Raw genomic sequence first — 25,991 nt, 5'->3', positions numbered from 1 at the left:
AGCGTGCCAGTAAACGTTTCCACCTAAATCCTCAAGGCAGTTCGTCACATGACCTGCTTAGCATTCCGCACATCACCTACAGTGTTTTGGAGTCTGGCGGCGGCCCCGAATGTGACAGCGTGACGCTGCAGAAGCTCCAAAGAACGGACAGAAGGAACGGTTCAGCGAGTGTCAGTGTCGTTCAGCTCTGTTGTCATAAGATCCACCTGACACCTACCTTGTGACGTAAGAAGATGGCGAATGACGTTATGATCTGCGGTTTCACTGCGTCCAATATGGCAACTCCTCCGTATCGAAACTTGCTATTAAGATTATGAGTGGTCGGTAAATCAGATATATGTACTACTGTTTATGGCAAGGTATTTATTTGGGATGGATAATAAATGCTCATTGACACAAGTTTCATTTTCATAACTCTCTCACTCAGTTTTTATTTGGACAAATGTGAGATATTTTATTGATAACATGTCACACTTCACTGGGGTGACAAAGTCATGGGCTAGCAGTATCGCACTTGCCCAGATGACGGTAGCAGCGCGTACGCAAGGTAAAAAAAAGGGCAGTGCATTGGCACTACTTAGGTGATTCATGTGTAAACGTTTCCGACGTGATTGTAGCAGCACGACTGGGATTAAAAGACGTTGAAAGCGGAATGGTAATTAGAGCTAGAGGCATGGGACATTCTGTTTCGGAGATCGTTTGGGAATTCAACAATTCCAAGATTCGCAGTGTCGATAGTGTACCGAGAGTAGCAAATTTCAGGCATTGCCTCTCACCATAGACAAGGCTATGGCCAGCGACCTTCACTTAAGGACCGAGAGCAGCGACGTTTGCATAGGGGTTCGTTGGGTTGTTTGGGGGAAGAGACCAAACTGCGAGGTCATCGGTCTCATTGGATTAGGGAAGGACGGGGAAGGAAGTCGGCTGTGCCCTTTCAAAGGAACTATCCCGGCATTTGCCTGAAACGATTTAGAGAAATCACGGAAAACCTAAATCAGGATGGCGGGATTGAACCGTCATCCTCCCGAATGCGAGTCCAGTGTGCTAACCACTGCTCTACCTCGCACGGTTTTGTGTAGAGTTACAGTGCTAAAAGACAAGCGAAAGGGCTTGAACAAATCGCAGAAATGAATATAGAACGGATGATAAACATATGCGTTAGGACAGTGCAGCGATTGACTTTAGTAATAGAACGACATCGTCTGTACAGCCTCTCTTGGGTTCGTAACCATTTGGGTTGGATTGTAGACGACTGCCATACCGTGCCCTGATCAGATGAGTCGCGATTTCAGTTCGTAAGAGCTGATGGTAGGGTTCGAGGATGCGCAAACCCCACGATGCCATGGTCGCAAGTTGTCAACAAGGCACGGTGAATACTGTATGTGTCTTCATAATGGTATGGGCTGTGTGTACATGGGACATGGTTATGTTCGACTATATGGAGACCATCTACAGCCATTCGTGGACTTCATGTTCGCAAACAACGATGCAATTTACATGGATGACAGTGCGCCACGTCACCGGGTCACAATTGTTGACGACTGGTTTAAGGATAGTTCTGGACATTTCTAGCGAATGATTTAGCCACCCACATCGCCCGACGTGAATCCCATTGAACATGTTTGGGACATCATGGTGAGGTCAGTTTGTGCACAAAATCCTGCACTGTCAACACTTCTGCAGTTATGGACGGCTATAGACGCAATATTACTCATCATTTCTGCAGTGCACTTCCGAAGACTTGTTGAGTTCATGCCACGCAAGTTGCTGCATTATGCCGGATAAAAGGAGGTACGGCACGATATTGTAAAGCATCCCATGACTTCTCTCACCTCGGTGTAAGCTGTACATAATACTCCATTATAGTTTAACTTCTGGATGAACATAAGCCCTTATAGTTCAAATTCCGGCACAAGTCCTTCCTATCAGTATACTGTTTGTATAAATGCCTTTTTACATTATGTACTTCCCTGTTTAAGACTAGCATACAGATTACACATTAATTTTTAACGTACGATGTATCTCTCACTCATCAAGTCAACATCCCGACTCATAGACGCCATTACTCTAGTCTCGTGTAACATCGTCCTTTAACACTTTGCATTCACTTCGGGTTATATTTTACGCAACTAATTAATTACTAGAGTCCTTTACTATACACAAACATATGCTACCATGTTCAAATAATCACATGATTTTATATAAAGGGTAAATTAGAAAACCGAGTCACTTGTTATTTGTTAGCGGACGCTGTTAATTTTGTCACTTCAGACAGATTCTATATTTATAGCTAATCACAGGCCTTAGCATGGTCTACAATGAAGAGATGAATACTCATGGAGACTACAACGTGGATCTCGCAGCCAGAGAATGTTCATTTCTCCTCCTTTCCAGATTTCTCTCAGCTGCCGAACACAGCTCATGCTCTGGAATGGTGATGTTTGGGTTCAGCCACGCTAGTACCCTGTTCTTGAGTACAGGTAGCGTTGTACCGTTGCAAATGAAAAATACGAACAGGAGTGGTCCCTGCATCATCGTAGTTATGTGTACATAGTACACAAACTGTGCTACTCCTTGTGCCTGATGAAATCCTATCCTAATAAGCACACCTATCCCGCTCAAGAACACACTCTTAACTAACATAAAAACGATATCTTTTTTTGAGCCATATTTTTTGTTACTGTAGATTCTGAGTTGAGTCATGGATTTCTTATTACGTAAGTAAATGTATCCCACAAGTCCAATAAAAACCAAATTCAAAGCTACTGAGAGTGAAATCCCTACGAGGAATATTATCCGACTGTGGATCAGATAATATTTGTTAGCCTTTTCCAAAGCAGAAGTTGCTGCACATGCTAAACTCCATGGTATTAGTGCACACAGCACCAGAAGACGGAATACCTTCGTTACTTCGGAAGGCAGTAGGTCGTTAGGAAGCTTAAGGTGACGAACACAAGCATACATTTGGTAGCAGAATGAGTTTAGCCAGATACAGCTGAGAAGTGTGAGGGCGCTATCGATCAGCACTGCTGTAGATAAGTCAGGGAAACCAACCATACGATACACGACCTCAGAACACAGAATCTGGATTATACCGGTTATCTGAAACGCCAAAAATATCTTTCCTGGCAAATTACGTAAGTTGGGAAGGTACAAATATACTGCGGCAGTCAAAAAGCGGAAAATTATATTTACCGATATAAATGAGATTTCTAAAGGCTTTAAGCGGTCAATTTTGAAATCCTTGTATTTCAAGGTGGCGCTGATTAAACTGTGTTTGTAGTTCAGAGCTATTTCTGTTGCCTTTTGATGTTCTTCGCGGCCAAAAAGGTTTGCTATATTAAACGTCGCTGAGTACGATCCGTCTAGGTAAAGTCTGACGCCACACTTCATTGGAGGCTTAAACGAGGAAAAATCACGACACTTCAGCAACAGAATAGCTCTGGAAACAGAGCAGATGGCATCAGTAGCGTTAGATTCCAGACACGATTGGTCGTCAGGACAATCGAAATAGCAGCGAGCATCGTGCACGGATTGTATCATACTAAATGGAATGTCCTGACAAATGCTGAATGAACTGACTGCCATCCAGGCCAGCAGACAGAGGTTGACGTTTGCCCTTTGGGTGTAGGCAAGGTAGCTGGTCACAGGTATGTGGGGCGACCTCTGCACCATGTCGTCCCACAGCTGCATACGGCACTGCTCGTATTGCTTAACGGCTTCCAATGGCAGGTCTTCCAGCGTACACGTGGGGTGGTCCAGGGCGTTCGCCAACAGGTACATGCAGTTAGTATCCACCGAGAGCGTAATGTTGCTTCTGTCCTCCAGCTGCCACTCCTCATCTGCAAAAAAAATTACAGTAAGTAGGTCATGCTTATACACTAAACGTAGCTGAACTTAAAGTGGCCACTGGATGATATGATTAGGCGTTGTTTACCTAAATCATCGAGGATCAGTGATTATAAATGGTCACAACCAACAAATATCCAGTGGTCACTATCCGGAATTACGTAAGGAGGCATGCCAACTCAAATTAAGAGTACTGAGAGAGACAGATATCATAGTTTTATTGAGTGAATAATATACAAGTCTATTTCATCTGCGGGGTTTCCAAGTAGTCCCTGTATCGCTCTTGACTTAGAACATTTGAGGAAATAAATAGGTTTTATTGATACCCATGCATATCAGTATTGTATTATTTTGTTTCAGTTCTGTACTCTTTGAGTTGTGAATCCATTGTCAAACGGTTACATTTTAAAGCAGGGATTAGTGTAGTGTGTGTGGGTGAATGAACATCCACAATAGGAAAAACTATGAGAGAGAGGACGATATCATTTGCCTCCGTCCACCTCGTACAGCAGCCCTGCCTGATTGAGAGAAATGTGTCAATTTCTTTTTTCAGGCGGTCTCAAAGACTGGCCACGTATTGAAAGCAGAAAACGTGAGAGGAAACGTGTGCCACCGTCTCTTAATCAACTGAACAGTCTCCAATGAAATCCATTTCCTAAAGTGCAGTGGGACTTCAAGCCTGGCGGTAAACAACGCACGACCACACGAAAGGATTTAGGCTGAAGTTTGTTACTGAGTTATGTGGCAAAAATATGGAGCAACAAGTTTTAACCTGCCGTACATCATTGTGACAAATTCTGCCACGCCTCGCATAAGAGCGTTGTTTTCTAATAATCGTGTGATTTTTCGCAGTGTGCACAAGTAAAGCATTGTTTTATGGTCTACGGAAAATCCTCATTATCTGCAAGAGTAGGAAATGAACCAATCTCATGTTATGTGGGCCAGCGTGTACTCGGGATAAGTGGTTGGAACACTTCTTTTTTGAAGCGTACATGAACGGGACTTTTGACTGTCCAACAGACTTCTTAAGTAATAGAACCCAGTACGTTGTCCTCGATGGTCAGAGTTCTTCGGAGGTGAGGGTATCATCTGGAGCGCCCCAGGGAAGTGTGGTAGGTCCGCTGTTGTTTTCTATCTACATGAATGATCTTTTGGATAGGGTGGATAGCAATGTGCGACTGTTTACTGATGATGCTGTGGTGTACGGGAAGGTGTCGTCGTTGGGTGACTGTAGGAGGATACAAGATGATTTGGACAGGATTTGTGATTGGTGTTCAGAATGGCAGCTAACTCTAAATATGTAAATTAACGGAGGTGAATAGGAAAAAGAATCCCGTAATGTTTGAATACTCCATTAGTAGTGTAGCGCTTGACACAGTCAGATCGATAATTTTTTTGGGCGTAACATTGCAGAGCGATATGAAGTGGGACAAACATGTAATGGCAGATGTGGGGAAGACGAATAGTCGTCTTCGGTTCATTGGTAGAATTTTGGGAAGATGTGGTTCATATCTAAAGACGATCGCTTATAAAACACTAATACGACCTATTCTTGAGTACTGCTCGAGCGTTTGGGATCCCTATCAGGCCGGATTGAGGGAGGACATAGAAGCAATTCAGAGGCGGGCTGGTAGATTTGTTACTGGTAGGTTTGATCATCACGCGAGTGTTACGGAAATGCTTCAGGAACTCGGGTGGGAGTCTCTAGAGGAAAGGAGGCGTTCTTTTCGTGAATCGCTACTGAGGAAATGTAGAGAACCAGCATTTGAGGCTGACTGCAGTACAATTTTACTGCCGCCAACTTACATTTCGCGGAAAGACCACAAAGATAAGATAAGAGAGATTAGGGCTAGTACAGAGGGATATAGGCAGTCATTTTCCCCTCGTTCTGTTTGGGAGTGGAACAGGGAGAGAAGATGCTAGTTGTGGTACGAGGTACCCTCCGCCATGCACCGTATGGTGGATTGCGGAGTATGTATGTAGATGTAGATGTTGATGTTGAAGTGTTCAGTACCTCAGTTCGATGACAAGGCAGTCACGGATCGTGTGTGGTTACAGCAACACGAACCTTGAGTACATTTTGCTACTCAGGTGCGTGAGTTACTTAGCGAACAATATGGCCTCAGGTCAGGTGAGGTTCTGCGACATTTCAAGCCACATTAAAATGGTGACCACAAATTCTCATGCCAACAAGCCTTGGAAATGGTCATGACAAATTTCGGACCTTACCACACCAGCATCTCAATATGATGAATGATTAAATCCCACGTGGCTCAACGTTACATGATTAATAGAAAATTGAACGTAAGTTTTGAGGAAGCCTTTCGAATCCGCTACCTATCAAGGAAGACATGCAGACACATAGCCTCTTTGTAAGGCGTGATCGTCCCTATACTGATCCGCTGGGTACGTATTTTTTATGTCTAAGCACTTCTGTACAGAACCTGTGCGGCTGGTCCCGGCGGAGGTTCGAGTCCTCCGTCGGGCATAGCTGTGTGTGTGTGTGTGTGTGTGTGTGTGTGTGTGTGTGTCTGTGTGTCCTTAGGATAATTTAGGTTAAGTAGTGTGTAAGTTTAGGGACTGATGACCTTAGCAGTTACGTCCCGTACGATTTCACACACATTTGAACATTTTTTCAATACAGAACACACTGTTTTGACCTAAGCACTCTGGGACTTCCGGTCGTGTTGTGCAAAGAAAGAGGATGTAGGCTGAATTCTCGTCTTTGTGATGTTTCAGTTTTTTCCCTCAACCCAGTGACCTCATCACACAAAGAGAAGTGATGGAGCAGATGCGTCACCAGTTTGTTTCGTCTGCGCGAGATTGTCGAGGAAAAGCGTAACAAACTCCAGTAGCTGACGACTCAGGAAAATTTCTTTTACCACAATTAATGGTGTACTTTTAATATTCTGCTAGCATAAATTAAAAAAAAAGAAAACAAGCACAGAAATGGAAAAGTATTACTTTATCTCTCATACTCCTTGTGTAATGAGAATAAGGCAACAATAATTATTGCAATTGGGACATATCTGGCTCTGATTCTGAGTGGCTGAAGGTGGGATTATGATTCCAGAGATCTGTGATTCGGGGATTCCTCCTGAGATTTCTTCTGTTACTTATCACTTCTCCCACCTGCGACACTGATTCATCGAAGTCGAAAATGTCGGAACTGCAGCATGGTTCGGAGACGCAATAATTGACTGAGTCTCACAACAATTAACTGGGTCGGCCACTTCAAATGTAGAAGATGGCAGTGACCACTACCAGCAGTAGCACCATGGCTGGCGAAGCACTGCAGTGACCAAACCAGAATTCAGCTTGAGATCTTCGTTACCTGCTACACTCTGAGAAGTCCTCGTCGTTTTTCTCGAGCACCATTCACGTTCAGAATGCCACTCAAAGAAAAATGATACTGATACACCATACACCATCTACTATACATAGTTCACTGGCACGTTGAGCGCAAGCGTAGACCCAGTAGGATGAACAGTTTCCAAAAGATACTTATACACAGGTAGATTCTGTGAAAGGCCGAAAACACGACTTTGACGTTGACACTTCATTTTCTTTGTTATTCATTTCACTCCCACCACACGATGGGGTGCTGGTCAAGCTGCAAATATGTTGTTTCTCTTCAGACTATTGACGTTCAAAATACCTGTATATTTTTAATAGACAGAACGAATAAAATGAAAGCTTTCAAATAAATTTAAAAAACATACAGACGTGGATGTTGATGATGGTGCTATGGTGAAGATAAAGCTAGTGCTTCTGGCAAATCATTGGGAGGCCGGTCCCAATAACTACTATGAGGGTAACTTAGTATCAGGGAGGTGTGGGCTAGGAAGGGTGTGTGAATTACATGATGTGGGAGTCGACTGGGAAATACAACTCACAAGCTGTGTGTAAAAGGGAAGTGTGAAGGAGGGATTATAGTGGTCAGGAAACTGGAACTGGGAGCCTTCATCTAGGGAGAACGTATAGAAGCTAGGATTATAGCTGGCTGCAAGTGTGAGTGTTAGGGTGTTGCTATGATATTGGCAGAATCAGTCAGCTAACTTTTCATTGAACAGGATATGGAAAGGGGCTGGTTGGAGGAAGGTGTAACATGCTGGTATAGGCGCAGAAGAAGCCCAGGTATGCAGACGACTGAGGAGAAAAATATGGTTTTGAACCAGACGTGTATGGAATGTACAGAGTTTGTGAGAAAGTTTGAGGAACTTCAGAAGAGAGGGCAATCTAATTAGCTAGTAAGTGTTGCGTTTGAGAGGGGGAAGATGATACAGAGTGCATGGAGTCCTAGATCTGTAAGGTCAATTTTTGGGACTGCAGATATCCAAGCTATGTTGGTGGAAGTAAGGCTGGGACAGTTAAAGGTTTTGGAAAAACGAAGGAAGAAACGAGATTAGGGGCTAACGTCCTGTTGATGACAGAGCATCAGCCGAAATTGGGAGGAGCGGGGAAGTAGGTCCTTGTGTCCCTCCAAAGGAACCGTTGTATCATTAACATTAAGCTGTTTAGGGACAAACAGGGAAATTAATTTTGATGTAAAAATGGTTTTTAAGCCACCGTCGTACAACAGCATCGCCTCGTTCAGTGGGTGTTCCTATGTATAAAGGATGGTTGAATTATGGGATTTCCACATATGGCCAATTTGCGGTTGTCTTAATTCGAGTCTGTTATAGACTGGGGGTGTTTGATTAGTCCAAGATATGAGGAAGAGCGTGAGAATCGTCTGTCCATGCTGGCTGGGAGAAGTGGAGGGCAGGTCTGCCGCCCAACTAAAAACGCTTATATTCCTCCTCGTACATTGGGCACTAACCTTGTATTGTGCGAGAATTGTGACTATAACGTATCTGTTGAATGTCGGTGGCTGTAATGGATGCGTTAACAGCTTAACGTCCGCAATTGAGAGACATGTTTTTGCGTCCTACGTTTACAAGTAAATAAATGAAACAGTCAATGAGCAGAACGCCTTACTGATTCAAAAGCGATATACTGGGTTTTAGCTCCTCGCTGATGTGGCTTTGGGGGCACGTGTCGTATTAATTGAGATTCATTTGCACATGAGTGGCTGAAAACACTGAGCAGCATTACAGTATGAGTCTGCAGCTAATGAACACTGAACGTTTACTGCAGCCGTGACGAGTACGTGACTGTTGGTGGTCCTCGACATTTCTGTACCTGCATGCCGGGACTAGGTTTGACTGAGCAATGTTACGATGACACTGCCCTCTGAAGGCAGAAGTGGAACTTCGTCGCTTATCTGCACTCGTGATGGAACTCCCATACACTCGTAGATAGAACAGTATTCAGAGTGGACTCCGACAGATCTCTTACCAGACACCGGCAGAGCAGGAAACGCTCGTCCCGCATGGTGACTCGTAGCTATGGGAGGAGTGCCTTACTGCTTCTTTATCATTGGCGACTGGCGATGCCACTTAGAAATACAGCATGTCTGCGGAGGCTGATTAAGGATTTGCCGCAGGCATGACACCACACATGTCACCTTCAACAGCGTTACAGGCCCACATGGCATAAGACACTGAGGAGATATAATTTAATCTAGGACACTGACGGAAGAGGTGGTGATGGGAAACTTAGTACTTCCAGCCCCATCGCTTTACTGGGGAAATACTAGCGTTGGAAATATCTTTCACCACCTGGATTTGAACCAGCTTACCTTCGAATCGAATGCCACCAGGGAGGCATCTTTGTGTGTGGCACGGTGGGAGACAGGGTGAGAGAAATGACTGGCAGTATTTACCACCAAAACTGACTGTGTTTCTAACGTAAATGATTTTGATGCAGCGGAGGCTACACCAAGAGGTGAAGTTCCGGAGAGAACTAAGGAAACTTGGAAGTCTGGTTTGGGGTAAGGAAGACGATGTTGTCGGCATCATGGAGCTGACAGAGCAGCTGGCTGGTGTATTTCAGCTTTGAAGAGGAGACAGAGAACGTACAGATTTGATTCTTGACGCATTCCTGTAGACAGATCAAGATATGCTGTTGGGTAAAATTTACAGTGACAAAAGATGGGTGATGTGTCAGACAAGGAGCTATGCGGCAGAGATAATTGATCGGGACAATATCGATTTGGAGTCTAAATATGGGACTTCCTTGCCATATTTCATCAAAAGTTTTTCGTTTTCTGGTGAATGAAAAATAAGCACAACCGCTTTTGCTCCTTATAGGAAAAGCAGATACTTGTGAACGTAACCATACTGGATGTTGTGAGGGCTTCTCTCGGTCGAGAATGCACTCTTTGCTAGTGCGACTCTGCTTTTTATGACCTTCATCTCAGTGTAGTAGTTGCAACCTACATCCCCATTTACTTGCTGTATGTATTCCAACGTCTGTCTTCCTCTATAGTTTTTTCCCTTTGCAGTACCCTGTACGCTACGGATCGGAGCGTGGAATGTCAGATCCCTTAATCGGGCAGGTAGGTTAGAAAATTGAAAAAGGGAAATGGATAGGTTAAAGTTAGATATAGTGGGAATTAGTGAAGTTCGGTGGCAGGAGGAACAAGACTTTTGGTCAGGTGATTACAGGGTTATAAATACAAAATCAAATAGGGGTAATGCAGGAGTAGGTTTAATAATGAATAAAAAAATAGGAGTGCGGGTTAGCTACTACAAACAGCATAGTGAACGCATTATTGTTGCCAAGATAGACACAAAGCCCATGCCTACTACAGTAGTACAAGTTTATATGCCAACTAGCTCTGCAGATGATGAAGAAATTGATGAAATGTATGACGAGATAAAAGAAATTATTCAGGTAGTGAAGGGAGACGAAAATTTAATAGTCATGGGTGACTGGAATTCGTCAGTAGGAAAAGGGAGAGAAGGAAACATAGTAGGTGAATATGGATTGGGGGGAAGAAATGAAAGAGGAAGCCGCCTTGTAGAATTTTGCACAGAGCATAACTTAATCATAGCTAACACTTGGTTCAAGAATCATTAAAGAAGGTTGTATACCTGGAAGAATCCTGGAGATACTAATAGGTATCAGATAGATTATATAATGGTAAGACAGAGATTTAGGAACCAGGTTTTAAATTGTAAGACATTTCCAGGGGCAGATGTGGATTCTGACCACAATCTATTGGTTATGAACTGCAGATTGAAACTGAAGAAACTGCAAAAAGGTGGGAATTTAAGGAGATGGGACCTGGATAAACTGAAAGAACCAGAGGTTGTAGAGAGTTTCAGGGAGAGCATAAGGGAACAATTTACAGGAATGGGGGAAAGAAATACAGTAGAAGAAGAATGGGTAGCTCTGAGGGATGAAGTAGTGAAGGCAGCAGAGGATCAAGTAGGTAAAAAGACGAGGGCTAGTAGAAATCCTTGGGTAACGGAAGAAATATTGAATTTAATTGATGAAAGGAGAAAATATAAAAATGCAGTAAATGAAGCAGGCAAAAGGGAATACAAACGTCTCAAAAATGAGATCGACAGAAAGTGCAAAATGGCTAAGCAGGGATGGCTAGAGGACAAATGTAAGGATGTAGAGGCTTGTCTCACTAGGGGTAAGATAGATACTGCCTACAGGAAAATTAAAGAGACCTTTGGAGAGAAGAGAACCACTTGTATGAATATCAAGAGCTCAGATGGCAACCCAGTTCTAAGCAAAGAAGGGAAGGCAGAAAGGTGGAAGGAGTATATAGAGGGTTTATACAAGAGCGATGTACTTGAGGACAATATTATGGAAATGGAAGAGGATGTAGATGAAGATGAAATGGGAGATAAGATACTGCGTGAAGAGTTTGACAGAGCACTGAAAGACCTGAGTCGAAACAAGGCCCCGGGAGTAGACAACATTCCATTAGAACTACTGATGGCCTTGGGAGAGCCAGTCATGACAAAACTCTACCATCTGGTGAGCAAGATGTATGAGACAGGCGAAATACCCACAGACTTCAAGAAGAATATAATAATTCCAATCCCAAAGAAAGCAGGTGTTGACAGATGTGAAAATTACCGAACTATCAGTTTAATAAGTCACAGCTGCAAAATACTAACGCGAATTCTTTACAGACGAATGGAAAAACTGGTAGAAGCGGACCTCGGGGAAGATCAGTTTGGATTCCGTAGAAATGTTGGAACACGTGAGGCAATACTAACCTTACGACTTATCTTAGAAGAAAGATTAAGAAAAGGCAAACCTACGTTTCTAGCATTTGTAGACTTAGAGAAAGCTTTTGACAACGTTAAGTGGAATACTCTCTTTCAAATTCTGAAGGTGGCAGGGGTAAAATACAGGGAGCGAAAGGCTATTTACAATTTGTACAGAAACCAGATGGCAGTTATAAGAGTCGAGGGGCATGAAAGGGAAGCAGTGGTTGGGAAAGGAGTGAGACAGGGTTGTAGCCTCTCCCCGATGTTATTCAATCTGTTTATTGAGCAAGCAGTAAAGGAAACAAAGGAAAAATTCGGAGTAGGTATTAAAATTCATGGAGAAGAAGTAAAAACTTTGAGGTTCGCCGATGACATTGTAATTCTGTCAGAGACAGCAAAGGACTTGGAAGAGCAGTTGAACGGAATGGAGAGCCGGCCGAAGTGGCCGTGCGGTTAAAGGCGCTGCAGTCTGGAACCGCAAGACCGCTACGGTCGCAGGTTCGAATCCTGCCTCGGGCATGGATGTTTGTGATGTCCTTAGGTTAGTTAGGTTTAACTAGTTCTAAGTTCTAGGGGACTAATGACCTCAGCAGTTGAGTCCATTAGTGCTCAGAGCCATTTGAACCATTTTTGAACGGAATGGACAGTGTCTTGAAAGGAGGATATAAGATGAACATCAACAAAAGCAAAACGAGGATAATGGAATGTAGTCAAATTAAATCGGGTGATGCTGAGGGGATTAGATTAGAAAATGAGACACTTAAAGTAGTAAAGGAGTTTTGCTATTTAGGGAGTAAAATAACTGATGACGGTCGAAGTAGAGAGGATATAAAATGTAGACTGGCAATGGCAAGGAAATCGTTTCTGAAGAAGAGAAATTTGTTAACATCGAGTATAGATTTAAGTGTCAGGAAGTCGTTTCTGAAAGTATTTGTATGGAGTGTAGCCATGTATGGAAGTGAAACATGGACGATAACCAGTTTGGACAAGAAGAGAATAGAAGCTTTCGAAATGTGGTGCTACAGAAGAATGCTGAAGATAAGGTGGGTAGATCACGTAACTAATGAGGAGGTATTGAATAGGATTGGGGAGAAGAGAAGTTTGTGGCACAACTTGACTAGAAGAAGGGATCGGTTGGTAGGACATGTTTTGAGGCATCAAGGAATCACAAATTTAGCATTGGAGGGCAGCGTGGAGGGTAAAAATCGTAGAGGGAGACCAAGAGATCAATACACTAAGCAGATTCAGAAGGATGTAGGTTGCAGTAGGTACTGGGAGATGAAGAAGCTTGCACAGGATAGAGTAGCATGGAGAGCTGCATCAAACCAGTCTCAGGACTGAAGACCACAACAACAACAACAACAGTGTCTATCTTACCCCTGGTGATATATGCCTCTACATCCTTACATTTGTCCCGTAGTCATCACTGCTTAGCAATTTTCCACTTCTGTAGATCTCAGTTTTCAGACATTTGTATTCTTTTTTGCCTGCTTCATTTACTGCGTTTTTATATTTCCTCCTTTTACCAATTAAATTCAATATCTCTTCTGTTACCCGAAGATTTTCACTAGTCCTCGTATTTTTATCTACGTGATCCATTTCTGCCTTCGCTATTACATCTCTCAAACCTACGTTTTTTTTTTTTTTTTTTTTTTTTTTTTTTTTTTTTTTTTTTTACTACTGTACTTCTTTCCCCTCTTCTTGTCAATCGTTCCCTAATGCTCTCTCTGAACCTCTCTACAACCTCTGGTTCTTTCAGTTTTTCCAGATCCCATCTCCTTAAATTACCACGTTTTTGCAGTTTCTTCAATTTTAATCTACAGTTCATAACCATCATATTGTGTTCAGAGTCCACATCTAACCCTGGAAATGTCTTTCAATTTAAAAACTGGTTGCTAAATCTTTGCCATCCGCTGTGGCCGAGCGGTTCTAGGCGCTTCAGTCCGGAACCGTGCTGCTGCTACGGTCGTAGGTTCGAATCCTACCTCAGGCATGGCTGTGTGTGATGTCCTTAGGTTAGTTAGGTTTAAGTAGTTTCTAAGTCTAGGGGACTGATGACCTCAGATGTTAAGTCCATAGTGCGTGGTGCCATTTGAACCATTTTGAACCTAAATCTCTGTCTTACTATTATATACTCTATCTTAAACCGTGCAGTGTCTCCAGACCTCTTCCACGTATACAACCTTCTTTAATGATTCTTAAACCAAGCGTTAGCTATGATTAAGTCATGGTCTGTGGGAAATTCTACCAGGCGGCTTCCTCTTTCATTACTTATCCCCATTCCATATTCACCTACTGCTTTTCCTTCTGTTCCTTTTCCTACTATCGAATTCCAGTCCTCCGTGACCATTAAATTTTCGTCACCATTCACTACCAGAATAATTCCTTTTATCTCATCGCAGATATTGAAAGGTGGCTATACTGAGTCACAGCGCCAGAGATTGCGTCAAAGAGTATTATTCCGCCGCCTCCACTGGCAGTGCTTATTGAGAAGTAGCAGTGGGCGGTGCTTATTGAGAAGTAGCAGTGGTGAGTGCTTGTTGAGATGTTGCAGTAGCGAGTCGTAGTCGAGAAGTCGTCGTGGAGAGTGCATATTGAGAAGTGGGCAGTACGAGTTCCGATGTAGCCGTGACTAGTTGTGAGCATGTTGTATGCAGTTGTTCTGAGGGCTAGACAGCCGATGCTGTTCGATTTCGGATGTTGTAATGATCAGAGTGTATGTTTCGTCAATATATATGAAGGTAATTGGGGAGAGGGATGATGAACTCTCCAATCAGAAAGCAAGGAACTGGTGGTAAGTTTGTCACTGATAAAATTTCGGCTCCCAGAACAGTTAATGTAGCATAAAATCCACGGAAGTGCCCCAATTTATAGTTGATCCGGCCAACATCGGCAGATGGAATCAGAATGGCCAGTCGAAGACACTTAAATAAGCGGGCTATAAGAGAATGAGTTGCACGAGTAGATTTTAAAACGATACGCTGTATAAACAGTACTGAAGCCAACCCTCCAACGGGACGGGGCCTTGCAACCACTTGATAACAAAGTAAAAAAATATGACATTTCCAAAGGAAACGACTGACAGCAGCATCAATTTGCGCGCCATCATCGCGGGGAGAGGGAATATCTGTGCAACATGGTACACTTTGCCCAAAATGCAGCAATCTATGATCCCGTGGAATGTGTGGAATGATAGCGTGTTGAAAACCCTGCAATGGTAATACGATATACTTCCGTTCATTTTTGCGGAACCCAGAGAAAACACTATGAATCTAATATGTCCGTGAGCAATGACATATTATCGACATGACGTAGCATTACCATATCATCCACGTCCTCTCATACCGAGAAGGTTTCTCCTAATACCTTCCAGCTACTTAATTAATCAGCGACACAACACGGTGAAGCAGACGTTTTAAGGACAAGAATAACGCGACATGGAGATGGGGCTCCCCTGCGGTAAGCCCCGCCGCATGGTGATCTGGGCTAGTAAGTTGTCCACTCACTACGACAGATTCGTGAATATCAGTAAAAAGATTGGATAATACCTGACACGCATTAGGATTGAGGCCGGTCGCCTTGAGCACCTGCATCAAGAAACCGCGACTGACCCTGTCGAATGCCTTACTAAAATCAACAAAATGCAAGGCTCCAGAGACAACAGTCGTTGCAGTCACCGAGACAACGTCGCGGCATTCGACTGCAGAAATGAGATTCCTGCACCCAGGCACACATCTTTACTGGACAGCAAGAATTCTCTCTAGCAGTCTCAACGTACGGCCAATAAACACCCGGGTGACAGTTTTATAATGAAAATTAAAAAGTGCGATCGCGCGGAAATTATCAATGTATGGACTCTTGTTTTCTTCGGAATTAGAACGATTTTACCAAACCTGGAGGGGTCCGAAATCAAACCCCCCTGGATCACCTCATTTACCAGTGACGTAATGGTATCACCTATAAGAGGCCAAAAATGTACAAAAAGTGCCGGCGATTTTTCCGTTGGTGTATCAACAACAAGGCAATACACAGGGTGATTATAATTAAAGTTAAACTTTCAAAAAGCTGTAGAAATAACACCACTGGACAGAATGTCGTCAAATTGTAACGGAATATTATCGGAGAAGGGGAAAACGTATGGCAGAAGAAAAAAATAGTGTGAAAATTGATCAGTAGATGGCGTTCGATGTGTCAGGATGCGTAAATGAAAACACCTGTCATGCGCATGACCCATTTCGAGTTACTATAAACAAGCCGGGTACACGGCTTAACCTTCTTTCGCGTCTGCGACGTTTGCCATGACTGTCCCAATGCAGGATCGCGCTCTGCTTGTAAAGCTGTATTACAAGAATGATGACTGTGCACACGGTGCTCTGCAAAAGCTCCGAACTCTGAAGGGTTTGAAAAAAGGCGTTGGTCCGGTGACTGCTGTGGGGTCTGGAGGAAATGATTCGGAAATTCGAAAAGACGGGTTCTTTTGGTGTGAACCTGGTAGAGGGAGGAAACGAAAGATTCGTCGTCAGTGGAAGCAGTAGTCACAGCAGTGCAGGAGGAAAAGAGTGGTGGTGTGCATACATGAAATGCAAGGAGAATTGCTCTAACATTGGACATACCCGTGAGCACAGTGAGTAAAATCCCACGAAACATCCTTCTTTGCTATCTGTTCGAAATTACTCATGCATACTGAACATGTTTAGCTTCAGTCGCACGGAAATTAATAATCTGGTGCCATATGACCTTGCCGTGGTGGTGGACTTAACGTAACTAACAGCATCACACCTGTACACCCATACACACTAAGCAGTGCAGTTTGCTTAACGTCGAACGTACACCTTAGGCATTGTTGTATTGATTTATTTCTCATTTGTAGTCTACCACTATTAAATTATGATGCTTACAGCGTCATCTATTGCTGCATTTTGTAACTATTTAGTTTTCTTCTGCCATACGTTTCCCGCCTTCTCCGATAATATTCCGTTGACATTCGACGTCATTCTGACGAGTGGTCTTATTTCTACAGCAGTTTGAAACTTTAACTTTTATTATAATAACCCTGTATATTATGGCAACTGAAGTTAGTTAGAAAGTAATCATTTAATGCCGGAGTAACCACGCAATCGAGGAGATGTGTAAACCTATCAGGGACAATTGTATCAGTATCACGCTCATCGTAAAGGTGAGTAAAGTAACTATAGATCGCAGTGGAGATGTCATGTTGCGATGTCAGTATGTGACCATAGGTGTGAGTAAGGGACGTGATACATTCTCGTCTGCGACGCGTCCGCAACCGGATAATGTGATACAACTTGGGAACTGTAGGAATGAGCGGACTTTTGTTCCCACCCAGAGACCCTCCAGTTGACGCCTGTTTAACTGAAGAAGTTTCGCCTTAACATGGCGGACATCACTAATCCGTAAGGGAGCTAGTCTTGCACAGTCAAGAAGTTGAACGAAGACGGAATAATAAAATTCCTGGGTCCGACCGAGATCCCTCGTCCTTTCAGCGCCGTACCACATTAACGCTTTCCAGAGCAAATATCTGGCGTGCCCTGATCACCATTCCAGGAGAGAAGGATAGCGGTCCAGCGAACACAAGCTACGGGCCTAACCTCTCGAACGATAATCTCGAGGGAAGGATCCTTTAAGAGGGAAGAGTTCAACATCCAAGGGAGGCGACACGATCCGTGGAACGACCAGATCGTGGAGGGGCTTGTAGAAGAATCAAAGTAAGGTCACAAAAAGTGCAGCCTAGTCCTCGGACGTTATCAAGGAAGTCGAAATCAGTCAGCGGTATTCCCTTTCTGTAAAACAACAAAGTACCAGTAGATAGTTCAAGAGTCACATTAAAGAACGTAGAAAACTCCGGAATAGACAGAATTTCAAGTAACACTAGTTGCAAAAAATATCATATCAGCATCCGAATCGTAAATAAATTGTCGCAGCGTCGCAAGTCTAAGTTCGGAACCAATTCTGTTAAAATTCAAGGTAAGACAGGTATAGGCTTGCATCCATCGATTACCAAAAATATTCAGTTGGTTACTTGCAAATGCCCGTTAACAATCCATGGCAGAGACAAGGGATGAATCTGAACGTAAAGAAGTGGATCTCTGTATACTCGTCTCTTTCTGTTTTCTTTTTTCTTTTCTTTTTTTTTTTTTTGCTATGCCGCGCGCTCAGGTTAAAACGTTCTTTGTCGCGGCTGTGCGGAAAGGCCACTGCCGCATGGGAGAACGGTGCTAAAGGGTGGGGCGGGGGGCGGTTGTTTTGCGGAAATTCCGTTATCAGGTACGGGGTGGGCGGTACGGGTCCTGTGATTCAACGGAATCGGGAATTGACGGTACGTCTTTTACCATCACCACATGTGCCGCTGGCACACTTGCGCCGATCGGGGTTCTACCAGCAGCGGCTTGTGGTAAGCATTCTTCATCCGGGGACGCAGAAGAAGGATGGGAATACGCTACTGATTCAGGGATGTCTGGTAAGTCCGTAATTATTGTACGGAGCTCCGGAAACGGTCTAACCTCATGTGATTACGGAGAGGTGGTCTGGGACTCGGGAGTCAAGTCGCAAGTCGCAGACATCACGGTGCAAGACAAAGGGGCGTCAAAATGGAATCACAAACGTGAGACGCCAAGAGACAAACAACAATGTGACACTTACAACGACTCACACGACACTGATGACAAATAACGAATCTCTCGCAGCGCAACGATAGAGGCGGGAACAGGTGGAACCTTCACGCCAGGCGTGAGAAGTGGGAATCGATCATGGATGAACCCAGTGATAGAAACTCGTATATAGTATGCCGTCATACAACGTAAGTGACTTAATCTGAAAGTAATGGAGTCACGAGCGGATTATGAACTGCATTTTCTTGAATATGACGTTTTACAGTCTTCCGTTGTAAATGGTTTGTTGAATTCGTTTTGTAGAGTTATCGACAGGTATTGTAAACTGTGAGCAAGAGATGCGGTGGTCGCATTTATGCGCCATTGTATTTACCGAATTTTCAAGCAGTCACTAGGTACAGTGAGAACAGCTTTAGGATATGAGACACTGAGTTTACCTTGATGAGGTTGTTTGGGAATCTGTGATATAAACGAGAGGATAATGGGGACAAGTAATGCTTTTCAATACATTGTTGAGTTTAGGGGAAGTGTGGTGTAGGTATTGTTAAAGTACGTCAACAATCCCAGGATTTATTGGCCTGGAGAGGGATACAGATGTTTCGCTGGAGTTAGCAATGCTGGTCAAGACTATCTAGTCCTCTGACATCGCGAAAGAGTCGGTGGAGCGGACGGGGTTCTTGTAAGAGGACTGTAGTATTTGAGGGGAGTGTGGGAAGTGTGGACCGAGACAATTATCCTGAAGGGTGGATGTGGTGAGACACGGCGCTAGGTAGTAGGGGGCTTTCAAAGTGGGCATGCGTGGAGTCCCAGTAAGCGATGCAATTGATGTGTAAAATGTGTTACAAGAATTTTAGGAGTGTTTGGATGGGTTTGAGTCTGTTGGGTTTTATGCAGAGGATTGCTGGGAGGGGATGATCACTTCCAGTTGGTTTGAAGGTAGGTGCAGTGATGCACCCAAGGAAGTTGGGTTAGGCAAGTACAGTATGGAGGATGGTGCAACTTTCAGGTTCGGTGTGTTGACATAATGTCACTTAGAAGTTTTTTCAGGCTGTTAACAAATTGACATGACCACACAAGTTTGGCAGAGCAGCAGCTATGGACATTAAGGTGTGTGGTAGTACTATTGGTAAAGATGATGTGGCGAATGTGGGTGAGGATGTCGTAGGGTCAGCTATGGGTAGTTTCACAGATTGACATTGGATTCTTTAAGTAAATGGTTAGGCCGAGGTGCTGGAATCAGGTTATCTCACATACAAGCAATGTCAACCTTACCTAATGGTATGTTGTAGGAATTATGTGTGCTTTGTAGAGTCTAGGGAGACAATGGTATTGTGTAGTGTCACTGTACCAACTTTTATTAAGATGTGGATGTAGAACTGAGATAACATGTGGGTGACGAAGGTCTGTTGTAGCTGAGAGAACAGACAAATGGATAGCATGTTATGATGCTGGTATGTCTTGATGTATTATGTGATGAAATAGGGTTGGGTAAGGCATTTAAGCTAATGTTTTGGCCTTACTGAAGACAAAGAATAATTGGTTTTAGGAGAAGGTGACTTAGATGTTAACATGGAAGGTGAATGGGTCTGTTATGGTTATGTATTGGACAATACGTGGACGTTCAAAGAGACTGGATGTCGTGGAGGACAGTGGTTTTAAACTGGATGTATTTGATGGTGTGGATGCAACACAAGTTCGGCTGGATGGTGCTGAAAACTGTGGTTCTGAACTCTACATCTTTGTTGATGGGGATGCAATGCGTGGAGTTGTCAAGGTAAGGATGGTAAGATCAATGTATTGAATGTTGCCTTTACTTTGCATTTATTGGAACATATGAATTGGGGCTGTGTAGGTGACGCTTTTCTGCAAGGACTGTACATTTGTGCACAGTTTACATGGGTGACTTTTTTTGGACGTGGGACAGGCCAGATGGTTTTTACCATTCTGGGTCAGATAATCGACACACTGGAAACATTTTGACTTCGGTATGCTTTTGGTTGCGATTTAGATGATTCAACACAGTTGCAGCGATAGCAGATCAAGGCTCTGTCATTGATGTGATGGTCTATTGTGGATGAGGATTCAGTAAACACATAAGGATTATTTTGGATAAGAAAGGTTTTGTGTAACTGGATGATCGGCGGGGAACTTAATTCCAGCTTAACGTGCTCCACTGTACGTCACATTCACCCACCTGCTTGACATCGGTGAAAATGAGTGGAGTCAATGAGATTGAGGTTGAGTGAGATTGAGGGGGATTGAGAGAGGTTTCGAGCAGAAATGGGTGTGGAACGTATTACTAGATATATTTTGCTTTTTTGTGGGTTGGGAGGTTTATGATGGCTGAGGCTTTTGTTAGATTTTGTGGCCAGGTTGTGGCGTGAGGTAGTTCGTGGGACAATTGGAGTGAGAGAGTGACAAACTTTTGTGTTGCCAGAAGTGAGCATTTCTGTCAGTAGCCAACACGAACAGAATATACTCTCCTCATTATTCCACAATAATCAAATAAATCTTTCTTTCTGTGCATAAACTAAACTAAAACTTACTAAACTAAAAATAATGTGTGATGGTACTTAACATACTTCTATTTTCACAAATGTTGGACCAGTCAACTATCGTAATCGATATTGTATGCCTACAGACTTACCACCTCATAATACATTTCATGGATTTTAATAAAGTAATTTTGGGTGTACGCCATGACACTAAAAAACACTATCCAACTATACCGTCAATGTCTGGACAGTGGTAATCTAGCTATTAGGTGCTAGGGTCTGAGGGTAGTCTTCCGTGTACTTCCTGTTATGGCGGTTGTCAGGTTATTAACGACTTCACATTTTCAGGGACGTCAACGAGCAGTTCGAAATGTAGATTTCTATGAGAGGGTGGGCGTACTCTAGCAGGTGATTTGGTACGCAAGAGTGATTCATCAGCTTATATAGCTGGGCATAGTATTTTCCTGCAGCCAGACGTTGATGCTGAAGGACAGTTGTTTTGCGGTCGTTTATTTACACAGTTTCAAAACGTTTGAGCTTGTATGCTCCGCGCGGAGTGGCCGCGCGGTTTGTGGCGTCGTGTCACAAACTGCACCGTCATTCCCGGCGGGGTTCGAGTCCTCCCTCGGGCATGGGTGTGTGTGTTGTTATTAGCATAAGTTGTCCGCCCCCGGTAGCTGAATGGTCAGCGTGACGGATTATCAATCCTCTGGGCCCCGGTCCGATTCCCGGCTGGGTCGGGGAATTTTCTCCGCCCAGGGACTGGGTGTTGTGCTGTCCTCACCATCACCCTATCATTCTCGTCACCTGTAGGTCGCCGAAGTGGCGTCAAATTGAAAGACCGGCACCCGGCGAACAGCCTGCCCTAGCCATACGATTAAGTAAATAAAAGCATAAGCTAGTTTAAGTAATGTGTAATTCTAGGGACCGATGACCTAAACAGTTTGGTCCCTTAGGAATTCACACATATATGAAAATTTTTGAACCCTTATGTTCTGGGCCTGCCAGTCCGCAAATATACGCGGCACGTCATGTTGAGACTTCTGGTAGCCAAGCCGTTCGGAAACTTGTAGCCATCCCTTCTGTTCATGCTATAGGTTTCCTTAGTTGTGTTCTCTCTCACAGAAAAATCAGTGAGAGCCTCTTCCCGGCAGGACCGTTGTAGCAGCCTCCTGGAGGTTTTAAGCCATCTTCAACATCGGCTCGTGCTAAGATGAGATTCGCAACCACTCCCCCTTCCGTCTTCGTTTGTTGTCTCGACCGAACTGCCACCAGTTACATCACGATAGCCTACCCCTAACGATATCTTCAATGTTGAGCTGAACCCCTTACCGCATAATGTGCCAGATATGGCACATACCACTTTTCTCTTTGTCAATCTCATATCTGAGAATATATTTTCAAACTGCATGTTGGGACAGATATGGCACACAGTCAAGAGCAGCTGTGCAAGTAGTGTATGCCATCTGTTGGGAGAGTAAGGAATGACGTGTTATGAATCTTTGCTTTGTGTTTCTAGCTGTTTACATCCAAGTTTGGTCACACAAACAGTTGCAATCAGGTACAGTAAACGATTGATTTCAGTGTTTATATTATTTGCAGAGGAAAAACGACATATGTGGACAGTTATAAAGAGGTGCGTTTATATATTTGTTCATTAGAATACATATAATACTGAAAAATAGGTCTGTGACGGATATGGCACAACATGCAGTCCGGTCCAATCGAGTACGTGGTTGCATTTTACCTAAGGAGGCAGCAATGAAGATGAATGGTCGAGGCAGCATGAAGGGAAGGATAGCAACAGTAGACGGTGTGCAACTGTCAGTAGTCTCCTGGTTTGATAATAAGTAGTCAACACTTTGTCAACTTACGTTGGATACAAACCAGAAGGCGAGATCAAGAAGCTTTTCAGGGAGGAAAAAGAATATAAAATGGTACCTTGTCCACACTCTGTGATGATCTACAATGACTACATGGGGAGTGTCGATCTATTAGATTCTATGCTAGGATATTATAGAATTCAAATCAGATCAAAGAAATTGTACTTGAAGATATTCTTTCATCTAGTTGGCTTGTGTGAACATCTGGCTGTTATGGAGAAGAAGAAATACGGACTACATGCCCCTTGTTGATTTCAAGGTCGCAGTTGCAGAGGCCCTCTGTAAAATTGGGAAATCCTTATCCAAGAAACGTGGTAGGCCAAGCAATGAAATACAAAAACAGCTTGACTGCAAGAAGAAGAGAGGCCCTACAGCAGATCTTCCACAGCGTCAGGTGCGACTGGATAGGATACATCACATGCCTATCTGGCTGGAAAACCGTGGTCGTTGCAAGTATCCAGAATGCAAGGGAAAATCCTATATAGCGTGTATGAAGTGCAGTACAACATTGTGCTTGAATAAGGAGAGAAATTGCTTCATCAAGTTTCATAATGAATAGAGAAAAATGGAAACAGAATGTGTGTTATTTTCTCAAAATGTGTGTATTTTAATGAATAGAAAGTGTAATTGTTTTACATAAATACAGTTCTGCTAGTTCATGTACGTATCTTACTGTGTATTTTCCACATTGTACATCATCAATCCCAAAACTGGTATCACATGGTATTAGTCGTTACTGCATGCTGTCCCATATATGGCACAAACCCTTAATTCTAAAATAACCGCCCCTACATAAGATTTAGAATTTTTTAAGCATTTTTTATGAAATCAGAACATCGAACATAACATGTAACATATTTTTCAGAAAAATAAAAAAAAATCATGCAGTAAGGGGTTAAATGTTAGCTTCCAGATAAACGGCACGTTGTTCATAACTCTGTAACCTATTGTCGCTACTCGCTAGTACTGTAAAAGGAGATGTAGGGCAAAATTATTAAAAAAATTAGATTTTTTTGTTACGTAATTTATTGGATTGATGATTTAAGAATAACAACATCGCGAAGTTTTCTAACCGAATTCTAGCTAGAAATATGTTTCAAAAAAGCTTGCTTGGGTGCCTGCGCCTGCCACGCCCCCTCTTTCTATGCTGTGATCCACACCTTCTCTACAATAGCAATTTTTTGTGCGTTAATTATTCATTAACACAATCGCAATGAACCACAAATGAATCTAGAAGGGTGTGAGAAACATTATCTTTGCTTGTTACTCTATTTGCAACATGTTTTTTTAATGGTACTTGCTACAAATTTATTTCAGTTTTTAGTTTTCCACATATTAACCTGTTTTGTTCGAAATGAGTCGTAATAGTGGACACCTATTTTCGACGAAGTCACTGAGTTCATCGTAGAAGAAAATTAGTGAAGAAATTGGTGATGCTATATACAGTGCCAAAGACGAGTATTCCTGTGGATTTAGGTTAACCGAGTTAGAATTGCTTGCCATTATGATTAATGTTTCATGTGCACGTGGTAACTGTGGGTCAAAGGGCCTCAGATTAATGATGGCAGTGACAGAATAGGCACTGTAATTAAGTAATATACATATTCTGTGTAAAGTTTGTAAATATGATGTTCAGTTCAAGACTTCTGCTCTCCATGGCAAGATGTGTGAGGCAAATACAAGACTGTGTTACGCCATGAGATGCTTAGGTGTAGGCAGAGAAGGCACAAATTTGTTTTGTGACTTGATAAACGTGCCTACACCAGTGGTTACAAGAAAGCACTCCTCAGTGTGCTTGTTAAGTTGTTTGCAAGATGGACATGAAAGCAGCACTTGAGGAAGCTGTAGGTATTAACATTGTAGGGGAAGAAGGACACTAAGTAGTGAAGACGGATCTGTGTGCCTCTTGAAACATAACTTTGATGAATAGGGGCCATACATCACTTCATGGTGTACAATATGTCTTTAGTGTGTAAACAGGGAAAATCTTAGACTTACAAGTAATGAGCAAATATTTATCTCAATGTGACAAAGAAAGAACAATGATGGCAGTGAAGAAGAAAGGTGACAGCAGGAACACAAGAAACTGTGTAGCAAGAATTACCAGGAGTCAAGTAGTGGGATGGAAGCAGCTGGGATGAAACTAATATTCCAAAAGTCAGTTGAACAATATTAGGTATTTGAAGTATCTTGGTGATGGAGATTCCAGTGTTTTTAAGACTGTTTTAGAGAGCACTCCTTATGGCTCATAAGCTAAAACTGAAAACTGGAATGTGTGGGGCATGATAAAATGCGAATGGGAGGCAGACTTCTCAGACTGAAGAAAAAATGAAGGGCAAAAATTAGGAGATGGATAGCCACTAGGAGGTGTTAACAACTGACTGACAGGGAAATTCACACTTTACAACTATATTATGGAAAAGCTATCAGGGACTACTACATAATGCGAAAACAATGCAGCAAGCTGTGTGGGCAATATTCTTTCACAAACTTCCCACCGACGATGATCCTCAATATTCCCTTTGTGACATATATCTTCAGGCAGAAGCCAGTGGAAAGCCATACACCCACAAACATCGTTTGCCACTTGCTGTTTTAGATGTTATAAAACAACTTTCAGGTGCCTAGCCATTCATTAACTACTGAAAAAGTGTGTACACAGGTAAACACAGAATACAAATGAGAGCTATAATCACCTTATATGGATGTGTTGTCCAAAAACCGTATTTGTGTCCTCATTTGTTCTGAAGACAGCTGGTTGTGATGCCTGTCTAGTGTTCAAGAGTGGAAATGTATTTAGGATAAAGTGCTTGCAGGGACTAGGCTTCCATCCAGATACATTCACACTGAAAATACTCAGAAGCTTCGATGAAGTGCGACTGTACAAGTCTCAGGCAGTAGAAGAAAAAAATGCAACTAAGCAAAGGAGGCAGGGGAAGAGTTTACTTCAGGAAGACGAGAAAGAGATAAATTTTATGAATATGGGCAGCATTAGTCACTAGAGGGATGGAAATA

The 25,991-nt window shown here is 43.0% G+C and overlaps 1 protein-coding gene across 3 annotated transcripts in view; it reads right to left on the bottom strand.

Annotated features, from left to right (window-relative positions):
• Nucleotides 1-400: 400 nt before the first annotated feature.
• Nucleotides 401-25,991, bottom strand: part of LOC126237243 (uncharacterized) — a 108,485-nt gene continuing 82,894 nt past the window's right edge. For all 3 annotated transcript variants that reach the window (XM_049947148.1, XM_049947149.1, XM_049947151.1), the window contains one exon: nucleotides 401-3,842. In XM_049947148.1, coding sequence (XP_049803105.1) covers nucleotides 2,344-3,842 — 1,499 coding nt within the window. In that variant the 3' untranslated portion in view covers nucleotides 401-2,343. The remainder of the gene's footprint in view (nucleotides 3,843-25,991) is intronic.

The sequence above is a fragment of the Schistocerca nitens genome, chromosome 2 (genome assembly GCF_023898315.1).
Source record: "Schistocerca nitens isolate TAMUIC-IGC-003100 chromosome 2, iqSchNite1.1, whole genome shotgun sequence".
Classification (NCBI taxonomy): domain Eukaryota; kingdom Metazoa; phylum Arthropoda; class Insecta; order Orthoptera; family Acrididae; genus Schistocerca; species Schistocerca nitens.
The sequence above is the reverse complement of the archived record's forward strand: the minus strand, read 5'-3'. Positions and strand labels throughout refer to the sequence as shown.